Source organism: Penicillium hispanicum, assembly GCF_028827665.1.
Source record: "Penicillium hispanicum strain IBT 35686 chromosome Unknown utg000006l_segment0_segment0, whole genome shotgun sequence".
Taxonomy (NCBI): Eukaryota; Fungi; Ascomycota; class Eurotiomycetes; order Eurotiales; family Aspergillaceae; genus Penicillium; species Penicillium hispanicum.
The window spans coordinates 1,307,258-1,330,115 of record NW_026623198.1 but is presented as its reverse complement, the minus strand read 5'-3'; the positions used below and the strand labels follow the sequence as shown (position 1 = coordinate 1,330,115).

Sequence of the window (22,858 nt, the reverse complement as noted above, 5' to 3'; positions counted from 1 at the left end):
CCAGGTCGTGGGCGCTCCTTCATGACTGATATTCAAGGCGCTTGGGTGCCGGTTCTCCCGTCTCCAAGTGATTTTTTTTTCTCTTCCTGATCACCACCACCGTCTGTTGTTTTTGGTTGTATACCCGTGCACGCAGGTCTCGCACACGGTATCCAACGGTGATCTGCTCAACCGGTTGATTTTATAGCTCAGCTGTTGTCACACCGAGCTGGAACTCTCTCTAGCAGACAATTGACTCAGCTCTTTTGGGTGGTATCATCTTCCCCTGTGCTGTTTCTCGGCCTGGAACTTCGTCGAGAGCTGGTTCTCTTGATCATCTTACATTGATTCTCTACAACACCCATCCCTCATTGCCTCAATGTCAATCTCCGGCGATAGTCAGAAGAGTTCTGCCCAGACGTATGAGCCCGTCGTGCCCATGGACATCATCCGTGGCTCTTACCACAGCGCAATGGGCCCTCCGCAACAAACTACTGCGCAAGAGACCCGTAGCTCCTCCGAGAGCAGCGGTGCCTCACTGAAGAGCCCACGTACTGCTCGATTCGCTGAAGCCACTTCAATTCACTCGCCAATCGAGAAGCCGAGTCGATCTCCCTTCGCCGATCCACCCAAGAGCCAGTCCCAGGGCGTGGGCGATGTGGGGTTCGGCTATGTCGCAGCCAACGATCCTGCTCAGCACGCAGAAGACTATGTTCCCCCAGTGTCGCCGTTGAGAAGTGGCTTGAAGGTGCCCCAGACAGCTCGGTCTCTCAACCCGCTCAGCCCTACTTTCCGTCAGGAATACTTTCTCGAGAAGCAGGAAAAGCATACGGAGAAGGAAAATGCCCGGGACCTGGTGAGTAATGCCTGCCTTCCTGTCGGTGAATGCACGCAAGTACAACGTACTAATCTTTCTTCAGAGAATCAAACTTCGTGTTCGCATTGCCAAGATCTTCCTGCGCTTCGTCAACTTCGGTTGTAGTCTGATCGTGCTGTCCTTGCTGGCAGTGACGCTGAATGTCTTCGAGACCACCAAGACCATCCCGACGCGTAACAACCTGCCTGCTTGGGCCGAAGGTACCAACCCTTGGGCACAATATCTTCTCTTGAGCATGTCCTGTCTCTCCCTATTCTGCTGCTTGATAGTCTTCTGGGGCTACTGGAAAGGCGGACATCGACGCGCTGAAAAGACTGCCATCTACTACAGCACAATCTCGATCGTCTTCTTCTTTTTCAGCTTGATCATGTGGATTGTTGGTGCTGCTATCTACGAGCATTCCAAGGCAACCGGCAACAGCAAGGACATGTGGGGATGGTCCTGTGCGAAGAACGTTCGTGAGGAGGACTTTTCCGATGTCATCGACTACGCTCTGTTGTGTCGTCTACAGGTGAGTAGAACAGTATACACCCATCTCAAAGCCTCAACATCTGAAACTAACCTGCACTGCTGATAGGACTGGGGTCTCGTCTGCGCCATCATCGAAGTCGTCATCGAAGTCATCGTGATTTTAATCTACGCAGTCGTTGTATATCGCTTCTGGAGCAAGCGCCGCCTCATGAAAACCATGGACAACCGTGACAAAGCCCGCTCCGATCTGTACCTGGCCCAGCTGCGCATGCAATCTGCCCCCAACACCCCAGGTTTTGCCGGCTTCTCCTCCTATCCACCCAAGTCGCCTTTCTTCGCTGCCGCTCCGGTAGACCCCTACTCCGCCGCCGAAAAGGGTGAGAGCTGTACAACACAGTATGCCTCCCCTCGCTCGCCAACTCACCCAGTCCCGTCTTTCCAGCTCCAGCCCCCGCCAATTCGTGTCCAGCAGCCGACCCCTCGCACTGCCCAGGAGGAATTCCAAGCCCCCGCCACCGCGTCAGTGCCCATCCCTCCTACCTCGCAGTCACCGTCACCGCCGCCCCAGTCTGAGAATCAGCATATGACTGCTGCTCCGGGCGAGCAGGAGTACGGCGCCGTGCCAATCCCAAATGCTTATTCCAGTCCCATGCCCGCCTTCCCACCTGCAGCTCACAAATGATCTGCGTCCGCGTGTTGAGACAAGAAGCCTCCTTGCAACGTATGATTTTCTCTTTTATCAAAGGAAGACAGTATACACCCCAACAAGGCAGAAAATATACCAACCAAAAAAAATCTTGAAAATTACAGAAAACCGTGCGCATGAATAACCATGCGGAATTTTTGGACATATACACTGCCATCTCTATCCTTAATCGCTAGGGCCATGGGATTTTATACAATGGGCGTGTTGGAGTTTTGGAATATACAGATACCTATTTTTTTTTCTACATTTGGATGGCTTGTTCAATCATTGCGTTGTGTGCTTGCACATCTCAACCTATCTTGAATCAAATTCTTGATTGTTGGCCATGGTAGTCTACGGCATCATGAATACCTAGAACCCCGTATGAACACCTCATCGCTACTGAGTGAAATACCTACTAGTCATTGAACACAATATGGGAGATACAACCTCTACCCTTGGGGAATTGTGCGCTAGGTTTACTGTAGACATCTCTGCGCACGGGGGTTGGAAATAAGATCAAATGCAAGGGCATTTGCATTCATGAGATTGATAAAATGATAGATAAAACACACCATCCAAGCGCCATTTTGCAAAGAAAAAGGACCGACCAACTCCGCAAGGGTCAAGCATCAGGCCCATCCCATTCTGTCCATAACTCGTGACCAACACGCATTGCGTGGGTATTCTACTTAGACAAGAGGCTGTACATGCAAAGAGCCATTTCACATCGACCCCTCTTCGAGGACGGCATGAACGTCGCGACTCACAAAGATTTCTTCCAAGCTACTGGCGCCACCAGCCAACTTGCTCATGTCGCTTTCCAGGACGAGGCCTTGTTCGTTTGCCAAATGGAGGAGACAGATAAAGCCGAATGATGTGCTGATATCACGCAAGGTCTCGGCTGGGTAGACTGCTTTCAGGGAATTCATGATCTGGGTGAATCGCAACCGACTATCATCCTTAGGATCAACGGCCTTTTCGGGACTGCTCGTCTGCGGCGTGGGCGGAGGAATGTCGGCCTCGCTCTCGGGGTCTTGTGGAGGTTCATTGGACACAGCGCCAGGTTGTGAGGCAGAACTGAAGTCCGTAGCAGCGATGAGACGCTCACCCATACCCTTCCACATTTCATTCTTCAGGCGTCGTACATCCACCTTCTTCGCTACACGAGCGTAGTTGACATAGTCTGGACGTGCACGGCGCCCACCTTGTGTGACTAGCTGTGCTCCATATCCGCCCTTGGCCGGTGTAGCCCCAACCATATTTAGCAGCGCAGTAAGGCCGGTTGTTCCACCGCCGTCTCCTGATGTTCCTGGGGCACCATCAGTCGGCGGTGACAACATCTCCCGTGCATCTGCGAATGGGAGGTTGTCATCGTCGTCATCAAGATCCATGCCATTGGGGAAAGCAAGGCCATCATCATCAGCAAAGAAATTAGCGTCGTAGGCACCACCAACGCCTTCCTCATCATTATCTTCGGTCTTGTGGTTTGCCCAAAATGCCTCATCCATGTCGCCATTTCCGGACGTTTGATCAGGTCGGCGACTAAAAGTTCGCCTGCCCAAGAGCTTTTTCGAGCCCATACGCGCCTTGGGCTTGAGGAATAACCGAAGCAGATTGCGGGAGTTGAAGTGTTTGTCGTCTGGCAGCAGATTGCGTCCCTTTGTCTTCCATTGCGTCTTGGGCAGGGAGATGGTGGAATTAGAGCTAGCGGGTGTGTAAATCAACTCAGCCACAGCCTGGTCCAAAGGTGCGGTGAAGTCAATTTCGAAAGGCTCCTTCTCCTTACGCTGTTTAGGAGCAGCATTCGCCGCATTGGCTGCAGTATGCTCCTTGATTTTGCGAATCTTCCAATGCTCCGGACCGGCCCAGTTCTTTTGGAGAGCATTATCGAAGTAGCTCAAAATGTTCTCGTGATCTTCCTTACTCGGCTGATGAGACATGGAAATGGCGTATGAATCCTCGTTGTCCATGTCTTCATCACCGTCGGCGTTGTCTCCGTCGTGGTCAATTCGATGAACTTTGAGCATCGGCTCCAGGGCAGCTTCTCTAGCCCAGGCCTCACCTCCATCGCCGAAACCTGCATCCCCACTGAGATCAAAGCCAGCCAAAGTAGCGTCATCGTCATCGAAACCGACTGCATTATCATCGTCAAGCATGATTCCTGACGGGTCTTCACCTCCTTCTCCATTGTTCTTGTCGTGACGCCATTCCTCGGGCGCTTTGAGAAGAGGAATATCCAAAGACCCACTTGGGTCACCAAGATCGAAGTTTTTGAGTGATGGGCAGATATCCTGTTCTCCAAGACGTTCCAAGTCGGGGAAAAACTGTGTCGCTAGTGTGGCTAGGTCGACCTCCGACTCATCGGCAAAGGTATCACTTGCGGTCTGCTGCGTTTGTTCCGCCTGATCATCGTTTTGGGATTCAGGGTATTCAGATTCCTGCCGATCAGCTTCCGCAGTTTTGGAACTGTCATCCACGGCGTCATCACTACTATCGAAGACAATTCGTCCATGACCATCAATAGCCAGGTGATTGAGCAGTAACCCCTTAGCCCCTCCTTCGTCGAAATCGGCGGACGCTTTCTTGAACAGTGGATCCACGGCAAATTCAAGCTCGAACTTCTTCAGTTGCAACGACGAGAATGACGGGGCCAGCGTAGCTTCGTGAGAACGTGTCTAAATCGGCAAGAGTCAGCGGAGTCCCCTTTTTGGATTGTTCCGATACTGTCCATACCTTCTTACGCGACTTGCGAGGCGCGCCATCCTCTCCCTCCTCATCTTCATCGCCATCTTCTCCCTCGGCATCGGCATCACGCGCTCGCTTGTCGCGGCTGTCGGCCAACCCACTCAGAAGCTTTCCGGTTTCGGTGGCGACACTATCCACTCGGCTGGTATAGATCTTCACACATCCATCCAAGGTGCAACTGGCCTTCTGAAAGTTAACACCATCACCTTCCTTCAAAAGAGACATATCATGGAAGTAATCGATAAGCGCAAAATTCCAGGAGTTGTTCGCGTTGATCTTGTTATCAGTGGCCATCTTCATCCATTCCTCAAAGTTGGCCAGAATGGGCACTCGCTTCATTGGGGTCACTGCTCGACCACTAACATCGCTATCGCGACCACGGTGGCCGGACCCTCGAGGCGTGGCGGGGCTGTCGCTTCCTTCGCGGTTGAACGTATATCGACGGGCGGGCATGGGCGTCTTGACTGCGGCCTTGATCTGATTCATCTGACGATCGTGGAGTGCTTGTCGAGCCTCCATACGGGCCGCTTTTTCACCCATATCATCATTGAGGGGTATCCTGATGTTCCGTCAGCTCCTGTTGCTATTGCCTCACCGTGACGAACATACACGTACTTGATGGGCGAGTTCTTGTGGGGGGTGGAGTTGCCGTTCGAGCGGCGATGAGCCTTGTTTGCGACACGAGGCATGATTGCGGTTGCCCCCGATAGGGGTTAACAGAATGCGCGATGTCGAATGTCGATGGTGGTTGCAGGCGCAAGAGGGGCGGCCCAAACAAATGGGGAAGTCAACAAACATACGGCCGCGCACGGTGACCAGAAACGTATCATGTCACGTGCGATGGATATTTGCAGCCTTGATATTCAGGTGTCTGTACCCGTCCGCATCCCTTCTCGCCGATGTAACGGAGTCACCTCGCGTCATTTGCTTGATCCGCAACGACTTCTTGGTTATTTGTGGCTTATTCCGCACATAATTCTTCTTATATCAACTGGACAACGCCCAAGCTGTCCTGCGGTGTATAGGCAACCACCTATAAACGCATTTGCCTACTCGCAGCCAATCCTCCGAGCTGACATCACCGCCTACACCGCATTGGCAGGTCGAGGTCCAGCCAAGTCAACGCTAGATAAATGGCGGAGGCACCTGCTGTTGAATAAGTCACTCTGACTTGTTCCGCATAAATCGTGGGAAAGCTTCCTCGATACACCCATTTTGGCTCACAATGCAGCCGTCTTGAACGCGATCATGAGCCTGCTACCATCTATCCTGCAGCCTGCCGTCCGCAAAGGCCCTCGGTACTCGGTACGCCCGTTCTGCGCCACTGTTGTTGTGTTCGTGACTATCGCTGCAGTCACCTGGGCTTTGGGGAGAGACGCTCATGCAGAGGCCACCCCGTATACAGCAGCGGGTGTGTTCCCAGCCAAGCGAGATGCCGAACCAGAGGTAAGACCCCGCCTACTCCCTGCGTTTCATGCTCATAAGATGGTGTAACTGGCTAACTCACTCTCTGTATGACCCCACTATAGTGCCGTCTAGTTGGAGCTGTCAAAGATCAGTGTGCCTATGTCCGCACCAACTGTCCCGATCATGAAGATGGCCTGTTCTCCTACCTCCAGCTCTATTACTGCGATCTGGCCGACGCGAAACCACTAGCCTTTACCATATTGATCCTTTGGCTGTCGCTCCTGTTTAGCACCATTGGTATCGCGGCTAGCGACTTTTTATGTATCGACTTGAGTACACTGGCAAGCATCCTGGGGTTGAGTGAAAGTCTGACGGGAGTTACGTTCCTTGCATTTGGCAATGGAAGTCCCGATGTATTTTCTACATTCGCCGCCATGCGGTCAAACAGCGGGAGCTTGGCCATTGGGGAGTTGATCGGTGCGGCCAGCTTCATCACATCTGTCGTGGCGGGCTCCATGGCTATGGTCCGACCTTTCAAAGTGGCGCGGAGGAGCTTCGTCCGCGATGTGGGATACTTTGCGATCGCTGTGGGCTTCAGTATGTTCTTGTTGGCTGATGGTCGACTTCACGTTTGGGAGTCTGCCGCAATGGTTGGCCTGTATGTGTTTTACGTTGTTATGGTCGTAACTTGGCACTGGTATCTAGTTCGGCGTCGACAAAGGCACGAAAGAGATGTCGCAGCACGGACTCACTTTCACATCCCTGACAACCAGGAGCTGGATGTTGAGCAATCGATCGACGATGATGATCCTGGTGTCGGCTCGGTGTCCCGAAGCCTTCTCCGCCAAACATCGACTGACGATTTTGATCTTCTGGAACCAGCGAATGAAATGCACAACTGGAAGGGAGAGGAGGATGAAGACGACGAAACTCGAAACCGTTATTTAGCCGAGATTCGCGACAACATGCACGTATATCGACCTCCCAACCGATCCAGACGCAATACACTCAATCCCATTCGACCGAGTTTGGTCGGTGCGTTGGAATTCCAGTCCGTCCTTCACTCCCTCCAGAAATCGAGAAACATCTCCCGCACCCCGCCAATTAGCTTGAGTGGCTACTCAGACGATGGTGAAACTTCCTCGCAACCCTTCGACACAAGATCTATTGCGTCACATCCCCGTGCCACCAGACCCTCAGCCATCAACGACCGCCTGTCACCGCTTAGTGCAGCAGGCTCCTCTCGGGCTCGGGCTGTATCAGCGAATGATGCCGAAGGCCTTCAACTGGATGCTAGCCTATTAGGCCATCATCCCGAGCAGACGCCCCGTCTTACCGTGCGACGACCGTCCAATCAAGGCGCGGGGGATAAAGCTGCCCTAGAGCCACCCCGGCTTCCTCGTATCGACACCAGTGCAGGGATGACTGTCACCCCGTCAACTTCGCAGCATCCAAGGCCAAATCAAAGCCCCATAGCCCCAGGGGCTCCTCAGACGCCAAATCATTTAGCTCCTCCGAATACATTCAATCCTCCCAATTACCGAACGGGAGCGACACATGACCGCTCTCCGCTTCCGGTATCGCCGCGAGGCACGGCCGGTAGTCAGCAGTCTGGGCTTGGTCTCGAAAGTCCTTCTATAGCCTTTCCTGGGTCTGTCGATACACCCTCGGCTCCATCCTCTCGTCCACCAAGCATCCGTCTTCAGAATCCAGCTAGTCCGTCAGAGCGACTGCTGGTTCACGACAGCGTCGATGATCTTACCAATGACACCATTTTACTAAAGAAGTGGTGGCCTTATTCAATTTTACCTCCCCCCTCACAAATCGGCTGCACACTTTTCCCAACAATTGCAGGCTGGAAATCCAAGGGCTTTGTGGAATGCATTCTCGCTATTATTGCTGCTCCCAGTGTTTTCCTTCTTACTGTCACAGTGCCGGTCATTGAGCCCCAGGGCTCTGAATCCTATGACCAGGATCCGGTACCAGCGGTAATCATTGAACCAGCGAGTGACGCCACCGAATTCGCTCCCAGAGTAAGACTGCCGGCGGATAGCCCTGTTCTGAATCCTATGGGGAATGAGCACAGCGATTACTTTCCTGAAGCATCGCCAACGCGTGCCCACGGCCATGGGTCCACGGAGCAGCAACTACCCAGTCGTCCTCGCTGGGACTCCGAGATACCGGCTGTACCACCACCTCCCTCATCTGTACCTTCTGCCACAGTCAAGGATTGGAACCGCTGGCTTATCAGCATCCAGCTTTTCACTGGGCCATTTTTCTTCGTCCTGATCGCCTGGACCACCACAGATCCAACCATGGAACCGGACAATCTCATACTCCCCTCACTACTCTCACTTCTTTTCTCGTTCTCATGTCTCAGTGTATTAATTATTACCACGCGCCGTCAACCTTGGCACCAACGGAACAGCTATTATGATTCTCATGGAGCCCGCGAAATACTTTCGCCACGGTCCCTTCCAGCTCCATGGCGGCCTTTCCTCTCCCTTCTAGGTTTTCTGGTTGCTATTTCTTGGATTGCAACGATTGCCACAGAAGTAGTATCTCTGCTTAAAACTCTTGGAGTTATCCTCAACATCTCCGACTCGCTTCTCGGATTGACCGTCTTCGCGGTGGGCAACTCGCTCGGGGACCTCGTGGCCGATATCACCGTTGCGAGACTTGGGTACCCTGTGATGGCTCTGAGTGCTTGTTTTGGTGGCCCAATGCTCAATATCCTCCTCGGGGTTGGGTTGGGAGGTCTATATATGACTCTAAAGGGTGGAAAACCATCACGACACGATGAGATCCTTCGCTCAGATCTTGTTAATACTGCCCATGCCCCCTATGAGATTGCCATATCCAAAATGCTAATCATCAGCGGAGCCACTCTCCTGATGGTTCTGATTGGGCTTCTAATTGTGGTTCCATTAAACCACTGGCGAATGGATCGTAAGATCGGATGGGGTCTGATTGTGGTATGGTGTGCATGTACTTTGGGAAATGTTCTTGTGGAAGTTGTATTGTGAGATTTCGTTTTACCATCTGTTGGACCGCATGTATAGTGATTAGGCTTTGTAGGCGTCGACTCGGATCTGGTATTTAGTTCGTTGTTGCATTGCATTGCATTGCCATACAGAGAATTGTTGGACGTGGTTGAGGTCTTTCTCGAATTTGTCTACATCTGCATGTTGCATCCTTGGCTTAGTGGTTTCCAATCGGATAGGTATAATGAGATGGATGATAGATGACAACCTATACATGAATTGCATTGTCTCTGATCTACCAGCTTCAATATTTCAATCACACTCAAGTTTAGAATAAGCAAAATTCCAATTTACCCAATTACCTTTTCATTACAGAGTGATTTCGTCCAGGGTGGTGTCAACACCTTCCACCGTTACTCTTGCTCCCAACTCGCGCTGTAGGAGACCGCATTCGATTCTACACCTTCGACTGCATTCCGATCCTAAAATAAATGCCATGATTAAATCAGCTGGTTGGAAGAAGATGTATTCCATGGAACGAAGGAAATAGAATATGAATCAATGAGTGCCTGACTCTCCGCTGCAGGATAAATCAGCAAGGCGCATGAGGCCCACCATTACGGAGCTCAAATGGCGATCAAGCATATCTTCAAGAATCAAATACAGCCAAAGGTCAGTGATGATAACTGGGCGAGCTGTCGGGTTTTTTATTGGCCTATTCAGTTCCAGTCTTAGCTGGACGTAAATACATGCGAGGATGTACCACGCGACATGATTTTGGAAGTTCGCGGTCTTCCTTGTCCCTTGAGATGCTCTACAGTAGAATCAACAGCAACGACAATAAAACAGCTTCCAAGAATTATCTTCGATTGAAGCTTCAATCTTTGACAGGGCGTGTGTGCATTCGATAAGAATTTCGGCAATATCACTGGGGAACTTTTCTATACCAGCCGAATTCGGGGTTTCATCGGCGATGACGTGAGATTCGTTAAACATATCCAACGACCTCGAGAGACTATCCGCAAAAGTATGCGTGCATGGTATCAGGCTTGTGAAATATCTTGAAAGATGATCCACCTGTTAGATTAGGTCCCACCTTTTCACCTTTCTCTTCAACTTTCATAGTTCGGGTATCATACTCGGGGTTATCAGTCGGGAATAGCCTCACGCTTTGAACAAGACAATAAAACAAAACCTTAAAGGCCATTATTACTCAAACTAAGTATGAATAAATACCTCGATGGAAGATTTAGATGATCGCATGTTTCTAACCAAGCCCCTTAATCCATCATGAAGATCCTCGCCCAGCCAACGTGGCGTTGGGCTACCTTTCTTGGGCTTTTGACTTCCACATCAAGCGCATTTGATGCTACCACACAATGGTCGTGGCTTGACTCGAGCTGTGACAGCAAACTTGATGTTCTCGGAATAGCAAGTCAAGAGTATCTTGATCTTGCAGATGCGGCATACAACTCATTGGGAGACGGGATAGTCGATCTCACAAAGTCGGCTTTGAAAAGCTTTTACGGAGTCACAGATGCGAAGGGGCTCTTTATTCAAGGTTAGTCGCTCTGGCTAACACTATTTATCATGTCTATGCATCTAAAGCACTCAGAAAAGTACAATACTCTTCGGAAAGTTGGGGCGGGCGGCTCTCAAATCCCCTACTCCATCTACTGCGATGGCTCTGCTTTTGTTTGGACTGAGATATACCTCGACTGCGAGCGTGAAGGAGAAACAATTCCTGAGGGGGGTAGGTCTATTATCCTTTTGGAGAAGACTTTTGCACCAGTGGAACTGAGGCTAATGAACCTTCGACCCTCATAAAGGACAATGGTACGCAACCAGAAGCGATCCCGAGAAACCGCCCCTCTATATCCCCGGGACCAAGGCCGACAGCTTCTGCACGACTACAGAGGGGGAGGAGGGCAATGCAGCATCACCTCTTGGCGGCTCGAGTATCATCTTATGTCCTGGTGCATTCAAAAAGCGCAAATCACTTGCCAGTGTCAAGGATGTAGTACAGCCAGTCGGTACTAACTTGGATAATATGGTCTCCATCGGGTCGATTCTTCTGCATGAAATGACTCATTGCACGTTATCCAGTGAGCTGCTACTTCCCATTCAATCCCATTTCTATTCATCTGCATCATGAAGAAATCTCACAACTTGTGCACAGCATTGGATTACTGTTATGGTGCAGTGCGGTGTATGTCTTTAGCTTTAAACAGTCCGCAAAAGACCAGAAATAGTGCCGATACCTACGAGCTCTTCTCTTTAGGTAAGGTGTTGAATCCGGGAACAGGCTAGTCATCAAATCTGACCTTTAGCCTTCTTTCAGCAATCTATCTGAGCAAAAATGATTGGCATTATCTGGGGTTGGCACGGAGTATCAACTAATCCGAAATATACTTCCAACTTAGAATCATGAAGGGCGGGAAAGGAACCATAAGCTAATCAGCAATAGACCCATATCAACCTAGGAGCAAATTTTCAAGAGAGCTTGCTATCTTATATTTAGCCTCATATCTTCCAACTAGCATGGCGAGCAAAGAGACTAATAAGTATCTTGAATGACATACATAAGAGCTAAACCTATCGGGTCGTCTTCATCTCCATCTCATATACCTTGAACACGAACAATGACACTAAAAAAAGAAGCTTTCTTGTCTCAGAAAGCACCTGCCTCGCCAAATTCTGTACACTATGTTATTCCTAGCTGGTGGCTCATGCTCACAGAACACGACCAGCAGAGGAGGATTGACTGCGGTCATTGGTCTGCACTTTGCGGAGACCCTTGCCAGCCTGGATGGAGGCAAGGAGAGCGGAGCGGTCACCGCTACCACCGACAGCTGGAGGAGCTGGCGGCGGGGGTGCGCCTGCAGGAGGCGGCGGAGGCGGCGCAGCGGGGGCTCCAGGGGCAGGCGGAGGTGGTGGTGGCACAGCGAGAGGAGCACCAGGGGGCGGCGGCGGGGGCGGCGGAGGTGCCCCAACTGGCGGAGTAGGCGAGGAATACTCCTCGGGCGCAGGCACAGCAGGAGGGGGGGCAGCAACAGGTGGAGGGGGTGGGGGAGGCGCAACAGGGCTGTCTTGAACGGGAGTGGCCGACTTGTCTTCGTCCATAGCGCTCAAGGGGCGCGGGGGCGCCATAGTGCCAAAAAGGATGCTGGCAAGCTGTTTTGCACTGCCACCGCCAGTGGGTTGATCCTCATCATCCGAAGAATCGAACTCGGAGCCAGCAGCGGACCAGTCATCGTCATCCTCAGGGCGGGCTCGCGTCTTGCGCTCCAATGGGCCTGCGCCGGTGAAGCTGGGCTTGACAGATGTATCTTGCTGGGCAAGACGGTGGAATGGGTTGGTCGACTGGGCGGCCGGAGGCGAGGTCGCCTGCGAGGGCTCGGAGGGGTGGCCTAGAGCCTTGAAATAGGGATTCTTCGACTCGGCGTCGGGCGTAGCGACAGGGATAGCTGGGCTGGCTTCAGGGCTGAGTGCTTTCTCGACCTCTGGCACAGGGGCCGGAGCAGGGGGCTCGGGAACGGCCACTATAGGTACGGGTGGAGGTGCTGACAGGACCTGGCTCTGCGTCGGAGTGCTGTCTTGAGGAGTGATGTTCTCAGGACCTTCCTCATCCGAAGAGCTTTCCTCATCCATGCCTTCCAGCTCACGCTGTAACTGGCGCTCACGCTCCTTAGCCATCTCGAGTTCAACCCGTTGGGCTTCAAGTTTGGACTCCTGCTCTTTAGCCTGTCGAGCAGCTTCTTCTTTGCGACGCTTTTCTTCCTGCTTCTTGACCTTGCCCTGTCGCACTTGTTCTTCCAGGGCATGCAGTCGAGCCTCTTGGGCATCCTTCTCCTTCTGGAACTCAGCTTCACGTTGCCTTGACTCGTCCCTGTGGTAGAATAGTTAGCAAAACTTGCGATATGCAAGAGTCTGAGGGGGTAAGCTTACTCAAGACGCTTGGTCTCGGCCTCCTGTGCCTCTTGCTCCTCCCTAATAGCCTGTTCGCGCGCAGCCTGTTCCTTGGCAGCCTCCTCGGCCTTCTTCGCATCGGCCTGGCCAGCGCTGTCGGTCCGAGCCCTGCGGGTCGGGGGCGCAGGTGGAGGCTTCTTGCCCACGGGCTTCGAGGCCGCAGCGCTGGGACCACGCTGTTCTTCAGCCAGACGGCGTTGCCTCTCCTGTTCGCGTTTCGCATCTTCCTCCTCAGCGCGCTTAAGACGCTCCTCACGTTCGCGCTTCTCACGCTCTTGCCGTTGCACCAAATTTTCGCTTGAGTCGGCAGGCTTCAGACCAGCAGCTGCCATTCGCTCTGCGATACGCTTCTGGGCTCGTTCTCTGGCAGCCGCCACGCGGTCTTCGTGGGTATTACCTGGTAGGGATCCAGAGGAGCTCGTGGATGGCGGCATAGCAGGGCGAGCTGCTGGTGACTCGGCCGCCGGGGTGTATTCAGGTCGCTGCTCCTGAGCAGGTCTGTTTCGCCTACGTTGTGTCAGCTAAGTTATAACTCGGAAATTCAGAGACGCATCTTACTCTTCCTTGCGCACATTAGCGGTGCGACTGTTGCGACTCAGATCGTAGATGAAGTCACGAATGATATCTTCCACACCCAGGGCATCCTCCCACCGGCGTTTCTCGTGCTCACGAGTAGAGTTCTCTCCTTGATCCCGAAGACTGTCCTCCAGGCTGTGAGTGAAATCACGAACACTTTCCTCCACATCACGCGTCATGGTGTCGTTGCGCTCTCTTTCGGCCTTCACACCGGCAGCTTCTGACTCTAGTCGGCGAGCGGACTCGCCGTCATCACCTTCTGCAGCGGGTGCGGGACGTCCTGCTAGTTCCGCAGCGCGAGCTTGCATGCGAGCACGAGCGCGTGCCTTGATCCGATCGGCTTCAGTGACTGCACCACCGGGGCCAGTACCCACGATGGCGGAGGCGCCACCAGGGTGTGCCTTGGCATCCTTAAGACGGAAGAGCTCAAGTTTGGCATCGGCAATCTCACGCTCAACGCGTCGGACGTCAGAAGCAACCTGCGGAACCTGGTCTTCATAGGACTGCAGCTGGCGACGAAGTGCCCTGCGTTCTGCTCCACTATCCAAGTGTCGCAGCCCAGCATTAGGGTGCGTGTCAATGTCATCCTGTACGCGGCGGATACGTTCCATCAGGCTTTCTGCCTCGCGGCGGTCCACACGATCGAGGGCCTCGTCATCCTCAGCTCGATTCTCATCCTGGAAATCGACGGCATCCAACATGACTTTCGTCTCGCGGATCTTCTTGCGCAGCTGGTCCACAGATAGCTCCTCGCTCTCTGAAGTTTGGGAGGCGGCAGGGGAGGGAGTACGCGCTTCATTACCGACACGGCGACGGGCGCTAGAACGATATCCGCCTGCGGCGTCATTGTTCTTGAACATCGTCGCATCTTTACGACCAAATCCAGCGGCAGCACCACCGCCGCCTCGGAAAGAATGATCTTTCAGGTAGCTAACGCCGGTCTTCTGCGGTTGTAAGAAGGCCCCAGTAGCCTTTCGCGTCTCGGCATCTTGAGACAAGAGTGACTTAACAGTGCCAATGGAATCATTCAGATGTCTTGTGGATGGTGGAATGAGCTCTGGAGGTAAGCGATTGGGGACCGGATACCCGTTCAAGGCACGATAAATCATATGCATAGCCACTGCAAATTCATCCATATTGAGACGGCCACGATTGTGGGGGTCTGCAAGAGTCCAGATCCGCTCCAGGTCCTTCCGGTTCAATCCACTTTGACCCATGATCTCGATGGCTGTCTCGCCACCAATGAAACCCTTGCGGAATCCATCCCAGGCACGGAACAAATCATCGTAAATTTTCTTCTCTTCCTTCGTGATGGCCCAAGCAACTGTTGCGTTACCGGAGAGATTGGCAGTCGTGAAGCCACCCTCACGACCAGGTTGAGGCATGAGCTGCTGCTTCATGGCTTCAATATTGGGCAATCCTTGTGATGGGGTGTTGATAAAACCCCACTGGCCGGGAATACCGGTAGGCTGGGCTGCTAAGCCGCCGGTCTGTGCAGGGCTAAGGTTCGAGGCGAAGCCTGTGGGCATAGGCGGCATGGGAGGTCGAGGACCGGTGTATCCAGTGGCTTGCGGGTTGGTCAAGAAACCCGTCTGTTGAGGCTGAAGGAACTGCGACTGATTCTGTCCAGGAAAACCTGTCGGCTGGGATTGCAGACCAGTCGGCTGAGGAAGGAATCCGGTGGGCTGCGCCGTGAGCTGTGTCAGAAGTTGCGCATTGCTCGGCTGCTGAGGCTGAGGCTGTTGAACGATTGGTGGTGTAGACTTGTTCTCCAGAAGAGGTGCGTCGAAGTTGGGCACATTTGTTCGAGGGACCGGCTGCGGCTGCGTGTCGGGAACATCGAACGAAATGATATCAACCATGCTAGAAACCTCATTCTTGATTGTCTCAGGCAAAGTGGCTGGAACTTCGCGACCAGTCAGGCGCAGGTTACATAGATACATCGCCAATGCGAACTCTGGGAAGAACAACTGTCCTGACTTGGTGGAATCCGATAAGACCCAAATCTTAGAAAGGTCACCCCCCGAAAGCTTGGAGCGCATCAATAAATCCCTCGCCTTCTCCCCATCCATTGTCTTGCTATCCCCGACCGCGGACTTGAAGAGCTGCTCGAACTTGGCTTGGTCCTGGGCCGTGATGAATGATAGCCGGATGCTCGGGATCCGGGACCCGGTTTTCGGCGGCACCTGGGGAGGCGGAGCGGAAGCACCGGTATCTTGGAATGAATTGGCGATCTCGCTCGAAGTCTTCAATCGACTAGGGAGCCCGGTGGCCTGTGGGACCTGTAGTTGCGGGGGTTGCAGTTGAGGCTGTGTCTGGGGCTGGTTCTGAGGAGGATATCCCGTGTACTGCGGCTGGAAGATTTGCTGTGGTTGTGGCGGCGGCTGTTGCTGTGTTTGCTGGCCAGGGAAGCCCGTGAACTGCGGCTGAAGCTGTCCGGCGGGGAATCCGGTGGGCTGAGGTTGTAGCTGCGAGCTACCAAACGGCGACGGCTGCCCAGCAAAGCCGGTCGGTTGCGGAGCAAATCCTGTTGGCTGGGGCTGCATTGGTGGCTGTTGACTCTGGGGGAATTGCGAGTATGATGGTTGCTGCTGCTGCTGCTGCATGAATGGTGCCTGGCCGGGACGGCCACTGGCACCGCCGCCGAGGAAGGAATTCGACGAGGAGAACATTATAGACACAGCGCTTTCATGAGCAAAACAGATGCAGAAGAACCGCAAAGGGATTGATGACAAGGGAAATGAATGCAGAGGGGGGCGTTGACGGTCAGGAGCAACACAAATGACGCCGTAGTAGGGACGCGGAGGCAGGCTAGCCCGGTTAGGTGCTTAGTCATGATTCCCCGGTGCCGCCGTGTTTCTAAGGGTTGGTGGGTCTATCAGTGCTGCCTACGGTCAGATCAGTCCTGTACGCCAACGACCTCATCGCTTGCCATGCATATATTCGGGTACATGGGATCAGTAGGCAGCATATTAAATTGTGTGCTCCAGGTGGTATCTTCTTAGATACATGCCAGAAGTCGAATGCAAAATCATAACCATCACGAGTCCTCGCCGGGACTATGGAGACGAAATCAAAGAGAAACAAATAGGACCGGATATTCAAATGATCAAATTCCAGATCAAAGGCCCAGTGAAAGTCCCAAGCCCCGCTCCGTACGCCAATTTTAAGCAATTAAAGCAAAAGAGAATGCACTTAAAGATAAGGTCTGGTAGATCGACAGACTTTATCTGCCTTGGGCTTACTCGGCATTCTGTTGCTGATTGGCGGCGTTTGCCATCTTGCGTAGCTCGTACTCCTTGGTGAACTCGCGAGATAAGGTATTCAGATCCTTAATTAGGGCGTGGCAAGCATTGATCACGGCCACACGGGGAGGCACCTCGCCATCAGTCTGGACACGCAACTGGAAGTTGGGAGTGAGGGGGTGAGGAACCTGTGCAAAGCTCCTGAGCCTTACTTTTCATAGTAGAATGGGGGAAGATTCCACATACTCTGTACGCAGCAAATATCACATGAGAAGTCTTGAGGAGACGAGTGCGAAGCAGGTTGCCAAGGGTGTGGTCTTCTTTTCGGAAGGTGAAGATGGCAGCAGAGGGCAGGCCTAACGCACCACCGTTAGTAAATTTCGGTCTCAGTGGCATCGATGAATCAGATATTAGATGACTCACGGGTATCAACCTCGACATCGATCTTGTTCTCGCCAGGGCCGAGCAAGATCGCCTCATACCTACATTTCAAGTTAGCCATCGTTGTTCCAGAAACGGCAGCCGACACATAGCAGTCAAGTTCGACATAAGAACAGTGAAAAGGAAAGGGGTAGAGATTGTGCGTCGTGCTAAGACTGACACATCGGGACGGTCGTCAACAACCCGCGAGTCTCCGTGGCGCGGTGCAGGACGCCCACGGCCTCCAGCTCGCTCTCGCGCGATGGCATCAGTTGCCGTCGTGAAGCTTATGGGCGCGGGCCATGATGCAGGTGGTGGAGCTGACATTTTGTCCTCCTGTTCGCTCATTGATGGCAGGTTGCTTGGCTCGTGGGAAGAAACGAAGGAAGAATGTTGACGCTTTGAAGAGAATAGGGTGGGAAGTGCAGGAGAGTAAAACCAGAAAGGAAGGAGGCGCTGCATCAAGATGGGAAAGAGCGATCGTAACATGACAGCAAATTTAGAGCGCCTCTCAGCTCATTCTGTACATTTGGGGCCCCCGTCCTCAGGGTTCGTAACAGAAAGTCCTCCCTCCATTGCCAAGGGAGCATATAACAACACAGAGAACCTTCTTCGTTCTGCCAACGAGGCGGGGGATGAAATGCCGCAAGATATACTGGAAACACCATTTGCCACTTACCGATCCGGTGCGTTCATGATGATAGTGCAGACAAGGTTGGGATGCAACGATGAGGCGCAAAACGCTGCTGGTGGTATTAAATAGGATGTATAAAACCCGGTGGATAATCAGACGCAGTGAATGAGAGTCAACGCTCTGATTGAAGGCTTATTAACTGCCACTCAGTTGGGCAGATCCTTCGCAACACGCACGATGAGTCGGCGTTGCCTCGCGGTCTAGGTAGATATCCAATGATCTCCAAGGATGGCGGGGGCACCGGCGATAGGCAGACAGCAAAGCTCTACCGGTAATTTTTGTATCCAGCCAAGGATACTTGATTAAACGTTGGCCGGGTTCAGGATGCTTGAGGATCTGGGTTGGTGTCTTTGATGAAAAGCGACGGGCCAGCAGATCGTGATATGGGTCACATGATCTGAGTCGATCATCTCGGTCTTGTGACTTTCACGTGATGGTACTTGACCTAGTACGGTTACATCAAACTCTCCGGTGGTTCCATGGTTGATGTTTTGTGTGTGAATTGTATTCTGTTTATGGGCTGGATTGGGTTGTTTATATAGGCTCACCTGCAAGGATGATGGGTCGTTCTCGATATCATGCTGTGGAAGTATATCTACCGTCGATTCTCTACAAGGCATCGCAGCGGGCCGTTGGAAGTCCAAATACCGATTGTGACATGGATAATGATCTCTGCTCGTGGCTTTTGTCACTTCACAAGCCACAAGATTCCTAGTTGGTTAACGTTCATTGCAAGGCAGACTTCATCCAATATACGTAGGTATATACCAGCTACATCTTCTACTCGGACTATGGCGACTACAAGCAAAAAACCGCGCAAGACACAATCATGTCGTACGAATCGTTGGGTAAAGAGTGGAATGATATAAAGGCCAACTGACCATAGATGAATTATGTGTCAAGAAGACAAGAGAGATGCAGAATGCTCAGTTGAGGGGGAAAAAAAAGGAAAAAAAAAAAAGAAACGACCACAACGCCATGCCTGCCCTGCGCCGATGCCAAAAGAAAATGAATGAGCATATGTATCCATACTTGTAGATGCCACATCGTCTTGGAAACGACGTCACAGAAAGTCCCGAGCAGGAAATAGGGCTATAACCCCAAGACATATCCAAAAAGAAAAGAAAAGAAAAGAAAAAAGATAGGGAGCTTAAAAAAAAAGGAAAAAGGAAAAGCGAAAAGATTGCGCCGTCTGTGTCAATGTATGTGCGTCATGGTCATGTCATAGAGAGGCGGCGCAGAAATTAAGAAGTGATTCTATACAGCACAATACAGACGACTGGTCTGCTGAAATGGAAGTTGTGTCAAAAGTTCTGATGTATGGCCGCTTAGTGCACGGCACTGAGTAGATCCCCAAAGGAGGAGGTGCCACGCTTCAACTTCCAGTTGTTTTTCTTCTTGTCACGTTTCTTCATCATCTCGGCCCAAGCCTCTTCATCGTCTTCGTCATCCGAGCCGCCACGTTGCGGCTTAGGACCACCGGGACTGGATTGGCTAGCACGAGAGACGGGTCGCACAGTCACCGTGGCAAATGTCGAGGGCTTGGGTATTTGCCCGTGGGTCCGCGGAGCGGACAAGGAAGGGTTATGATTTTCATCATTCCAGACTTTGTTCAGCGTCGATGGGGCTGCGTGACCCAACTCGCCGGGCATAAGAGAGACTGGTCGATATCGAGAGGCGAGCCCTGCATTACTGCGCTCTGAGGGTGCGAGAGAGGGTGCGTAACTTGCGGTATTGGGGCGGAACGCACCACCAGGCATATTAGGCATAGGTGAGCCAGTACGGCGCATTGCGATGGTAGGATCAAGTGCGCCCAACGCGTGGGGGTCGAAGTTAAGTGGAACTGGAGCTGATCCAGACATGGAAACCGGCCTTACATTACCCCCTACGACAGACGGAGGGCCAGCCATCGTGGGAACCATTAGTGAGGGAGTTCCCATGGGGGCACCAGGCATGGGGCTTCCTCCCATCATAGGATTCGGTTGCATGCCACCTTTCATCATCGGGGGTGGTGTGCCTTGCATGCCCTGGATCTGCATCATTTGTTGCATCCATTGCATTTGCATCTGCATCATGCTAGCCATCTGTTGCGACAATTGGACCTGGGCTTGCTCTGACGGAGAAATCTGTGGTTGTTGTGCTGGTGGCGGCGGGGGCATCATCGAGTATGGCCGAGGCACACCTCCCATTTCATACATTGTCTGGGTGTTCGGGCTTCCTCTTCTCATAGCACGGGCTCGCTCCTCGCTGGCAATCACACCCACAAGACCTCCAGGTGGCACTGGGGATGACGAGTCACCGTAGACTGAGCCTCCGCCCATAGCCAATGATTCACGATTGGATGGGTTGACAAGGCTCGCACCGAAGTAGGGGTCCCGAGGCAGGTTTCTGGCAAAGACAGGCAGACTATTTCGATTCTCGTGCTCGGCCCCGGCTAACGAACTGGCAGACGATGCGTACGGATGCAGCATTGAGGCGCGAAGGTTGGGATTGGAGTTGGTATTGGCCAGCCGATTAGGTGGTCGATTGCGATTGGGAAATCCATGGGCTGCGAGTATACCCAAGGGGACTTCTTCGTCATCCTCCTCGCTGCTCTTGCCGCTGGATGACTTATCGCCCGGGTTGGATAGGCGATTGGGAAGATTCGGAGTGCTGCTACTGGCTCCAGTCATTGTTGGGTGCAGCAAGGGCGACGCGGCTTGTTGGCCAGTCACCTTCATCATTTGCTGGCGATATACCGACATGTGGGCTTCCTGCTTCCGACGCTGGCGTTCCGCTTCTCGTTGCTTCTCTGCCTCATCCTCTTCATCGAAATCATCATTCACAGATTCATCATCGCTCGTGGCATTACTGTTCGACCGTCGAAGCTCTTGCTGCTGGCGATAATGCTCGAATTGAGATGGGGTCATCACCTTGTTGCCCGGGGACGTCGTCCTGGGCACATTCTCAGCGAATTGAACCGCCAGCCGAGCATGGTCTGCGATGGATGAATCCACGTTGTCGGTGGGATCTGAGGAGTAGCGATTTGCAAACAATGATTCTGGTTCAGAAGTGAAGTGCTCCGAAAGACTGGCTGCCTTGCCTTTGTCCGAAAGGGTCGTTCCGTTGGACGGAAAGACCCCTTCAGCCCACTGCGGTGGAGAGCTACTTTCTTTACTCCACAGAAGAGACTGGCGGACCAACTTGGCGTCTTCATCATCAATGGGACTGAAGTCTGGGCCTCCGGAGTAGATTCGACTCCGCCGTAAGCCCTGATCAGATTGTCTTCTTGGACGCTCCAGAGCACGGTGAGAGGTCGTGGCACCCATCATCTGATTCGGACCGGGCGACGGTCGGCGGAACCCGGTGATTGTTTCAGGAGGGAATTGAGGAGACGAGGATTTGTTGGGCCCTAAACCACTGTCGGGTTCACTAAGCAGGCCCTCCTCCGAGTGACGGCTGTCCCATGAGTAAGGGGAGGGTTCGACCTCTGCCGATCGGTCTGTACTAATTGGCGCAGGACGTGCAGCCCTACCATCCATCTGAAATTCTGACAGGGCCTGCGTTGGCGGGGATGAGGAGTACTGTATAGCCATTAGCATAAGCCCCTTGCTTCACGCAAACCGTCATCCCGTACCTGCTGAGTTTGGTGAGGGGTTGGCTCCCGCAGCAGAGCACTCTCTCTTTTCCCGACATGATCAAACATCCTTCCGAAATCATCGCCCCCGGTCCCTAAATCGAAGTTCGAATCTGGCAATTTGGGTGGAGTGGCGGTGCTGTCGGTGCCTCCCGTTAGAGCACGCTGTCTCGTCGCCGTATCTGGTGTAGCATGTCGAGGCGGGGCAGGGGGCGTGGATGTTTTGAACCGTCCTCCAAATGAGAATGTCCTGCCTGCAGCTCGTAGGGCTCCCGAGAGCGGGGGAGGAATGGGGATGTCCTGGATTCTCGAATGCGGGGACAAGGAATCATCGGGCGGTGGGATCTCTGTTGAGGACGGGAGGGTTGATGAAGAGCTCAGTCGGGTAGAATTTGAGCTCTCGTAGGTCGCACCGCTGAGACGGTGGCTGGTCAGTCGTTTCCTGAGAGAGTCCATAAGCCGGGGACGGTCATACCGAGATTTGTCCAGGGGCTGTTCTGTCCCCGCAAAGATGTTGTCGGAATCCTCCAGCATAGACGGCACCAGGTTGCCTTCGCTCATGCGTTTGGTCAGTGAGGCACTATCAGTCATTGATCTGTTTGCTCCAGGACGTTCGAAGACCCGGAAGGAAGGCTGAGTGTTGGAATCCACCTCGTCCAGGATGTTGCCGGACGATTTCCGCCGAGCAAAGCTCTTGGGAAGCTTGATGGGCATCGTGGGCAAGCGATCCACTCTTCACGCAGCGTGGAACTTGAATATTAGAATGCCAAATCGAGACCGCCTTGATTGATGGCGAGTATTCGAATCCAGGTTCTGCCGACGCTGGAAGGTAGTCTCTGCCGACGGGGCAGGCTTGACGTGTCAACTGCACGTAGACGGGAGAAGCGACCAGTCTCACGGAGGGAGGGAGCCACGATCGTCCGGCGGTCGCAAGGGAAGTTGGATTGCACAACAGACAACGAGTTGGTTGATCAGGGGATGGGCTGGCAAAGAATTGGCGACGAGTCACAAAGAAGCTTCTGGCACGGGGACTTCAGCCGAAGCAACAACACGCTTCTCTAGCGGCTGATCAAGGCCCGTCCGGAATCCACCGAGTGGATTTAGCACTCGCGATCTGACGGCGATTTACCAGCAATCCAAATGTCTTTTCGGTTCCCGAAACCCCAAGCCAGACAGTTGGAATTGAA

The 22,858-nt window shown here is 52.9% G+C and overlaps 7 protein-coding genes across 7 annotated transcripts; 3 read left to right on the top strand and 4 right to left on the bottom strand.

Annotated features, from left to right (window-relative positions):
• Nucleotides 1-358: 358 nt before the first annotated feature.
• Nucleotides 359-2,009, top strand: N7459_006822 (uncharacterized protein; the record flags this gene model as incomplete). Its single annotated transcript, XM_056945990.1, has 3 exons — nucleotides 359-835; nucleotides 900-1,367; nucleotides 1,434-2,009. 3 exons carry the CDS (start codon nucleotides 359-361, stop codon nucleotides 2,007-2,009), a joined length of 1,521 nt encoding a protein of 506 aa, XP_056797989.1.
• Nucleotides 2,010-2,737: 728 nt separating this feature from the next.
• On the bottom strand, nucleotides 2,738-5,449 carry N7459_006821 (condensin subunit BRN1; the record flags this gene model as incomplete). Its single annotated transcript, XM_056945989.1, has 3 exons — nucleotides 2,738-4,690; nucleotides 4,749-5,319; nucleotides 5,376-5,449. The coding sequence occupies 3 exons, from the start codon at nucleotides 5,447-5,449 to the stop codon at nucleotides 2,738-2,740; spliced, it is 2,598 nt and encodes an 865-aa protein (XP_056797988.1).
• Nucleotides 5,450-6,008: 559 nt separating this feature from the next.
• On the top strand, nucleotides 6,009-9,193 carry N7459_006820 (sodium/calcium exchanger protein; the record flags this gene model as incomplete). Its single annotated transcript, XM_056945988.1, has 2 exons — nucleotides 6,009-6,206; nucleotides 6,290-9,193. The coding sequence occupies 2 exons, from the start codon at nucleotides 6,009-6,011 to the stop codon at nucleotides 9,191-9,193; spliced, it is 3,102 nt and encodes a 1,033-aa protein (XP_056797987.1).
• Nucleotides 9,194-10,441: 1,248 nt separating this feature from the next.
• N7459_006819 (uncharacterized protein) lies at nucleotides 10,442-11,306 on the top strand (the record flags this gene model as incomplete). Its single annotated transcript, XM_056945987.1, has 3 exons — nucleotides 10,442-10,712; nucleotides 10,767-10,904; nucleotides 10,981-11,306. 3 exons carry the CDS (start codon nucleotides 10,442-10,444, stop codon nucleotides 11,304-11,306), a joined length of 735 nt encoding a protein of 244 aa, XP_056797986.1.
• Nucleotides 11,307-11,884: 578 nt separating this feature from the next.
• On the bottom strand, nucleotides 11,885-16,368 carry pan1 (actin cytoskeleton-regulatory complex protein PAN1; the record flags this gene model as incomplete). Its single annotated transcript, XM_056945986.1, has 3 exons — nucleotides 11,885-13,040; nucleotides 13,100-13,627; nucleotides 13,679-16,368. The coding sequence occupies 3 exons, from the start codon at nucleotides 16,366-16,368 to the stop codon at nucleotides 11,885-11,887; spliced, it is 4,374 nt and encodes a 1,457-aa protein (XP_056797985.1).
• Nucleotides 16,369-16,937: 569 nt separating this feature from the next.
• Nucleotides 16,938-18,057, bottom strand: N7459_006817 (DNA-directed RNA polymerase II core subunit RPB11; the record flags this gene model as incomplete). Its single annotated transcript, XM_056945985.1, has 4 exons — nucleotides 16,938-17,129; nucleotides 17,188-17,297; nucleotides 17,365-17,423; nucleotides 18,041-18,057. The coding sequence occupies 4 exons, from the start codon at nucleotides 18,055-18,057 to the stop codon at nucleotides 16,938-16,940; spliced, it is 378 nt and encodes a 125-aa protein (XP_056797984.1).
• Nucleotides 18,058-19,383: 1,326 nt separating this feature from the next.
• N7459_006816 (uncharacterized protein) lies at nucleotides 19,384-22,385 on the bottom strand (the record flags this gene model as incomplete). The annotated part of the gene is made up of 2 exons (XM_056945984.1): nucleotides 19,384-21,618; nucleotides 21,672-22,385. The coding sequence occupies 2 exons, from the start codon at nucleotides 22,383-22,385 to the stop codon at nucleotides 19,384-19,386; spliced, it is 2,949 nt and encodes a 982-aa protein (XP_056797983.1).
• Between the last annotated feature and the right edge of the window lie 473 nt (nucleotides 22,386-22,858).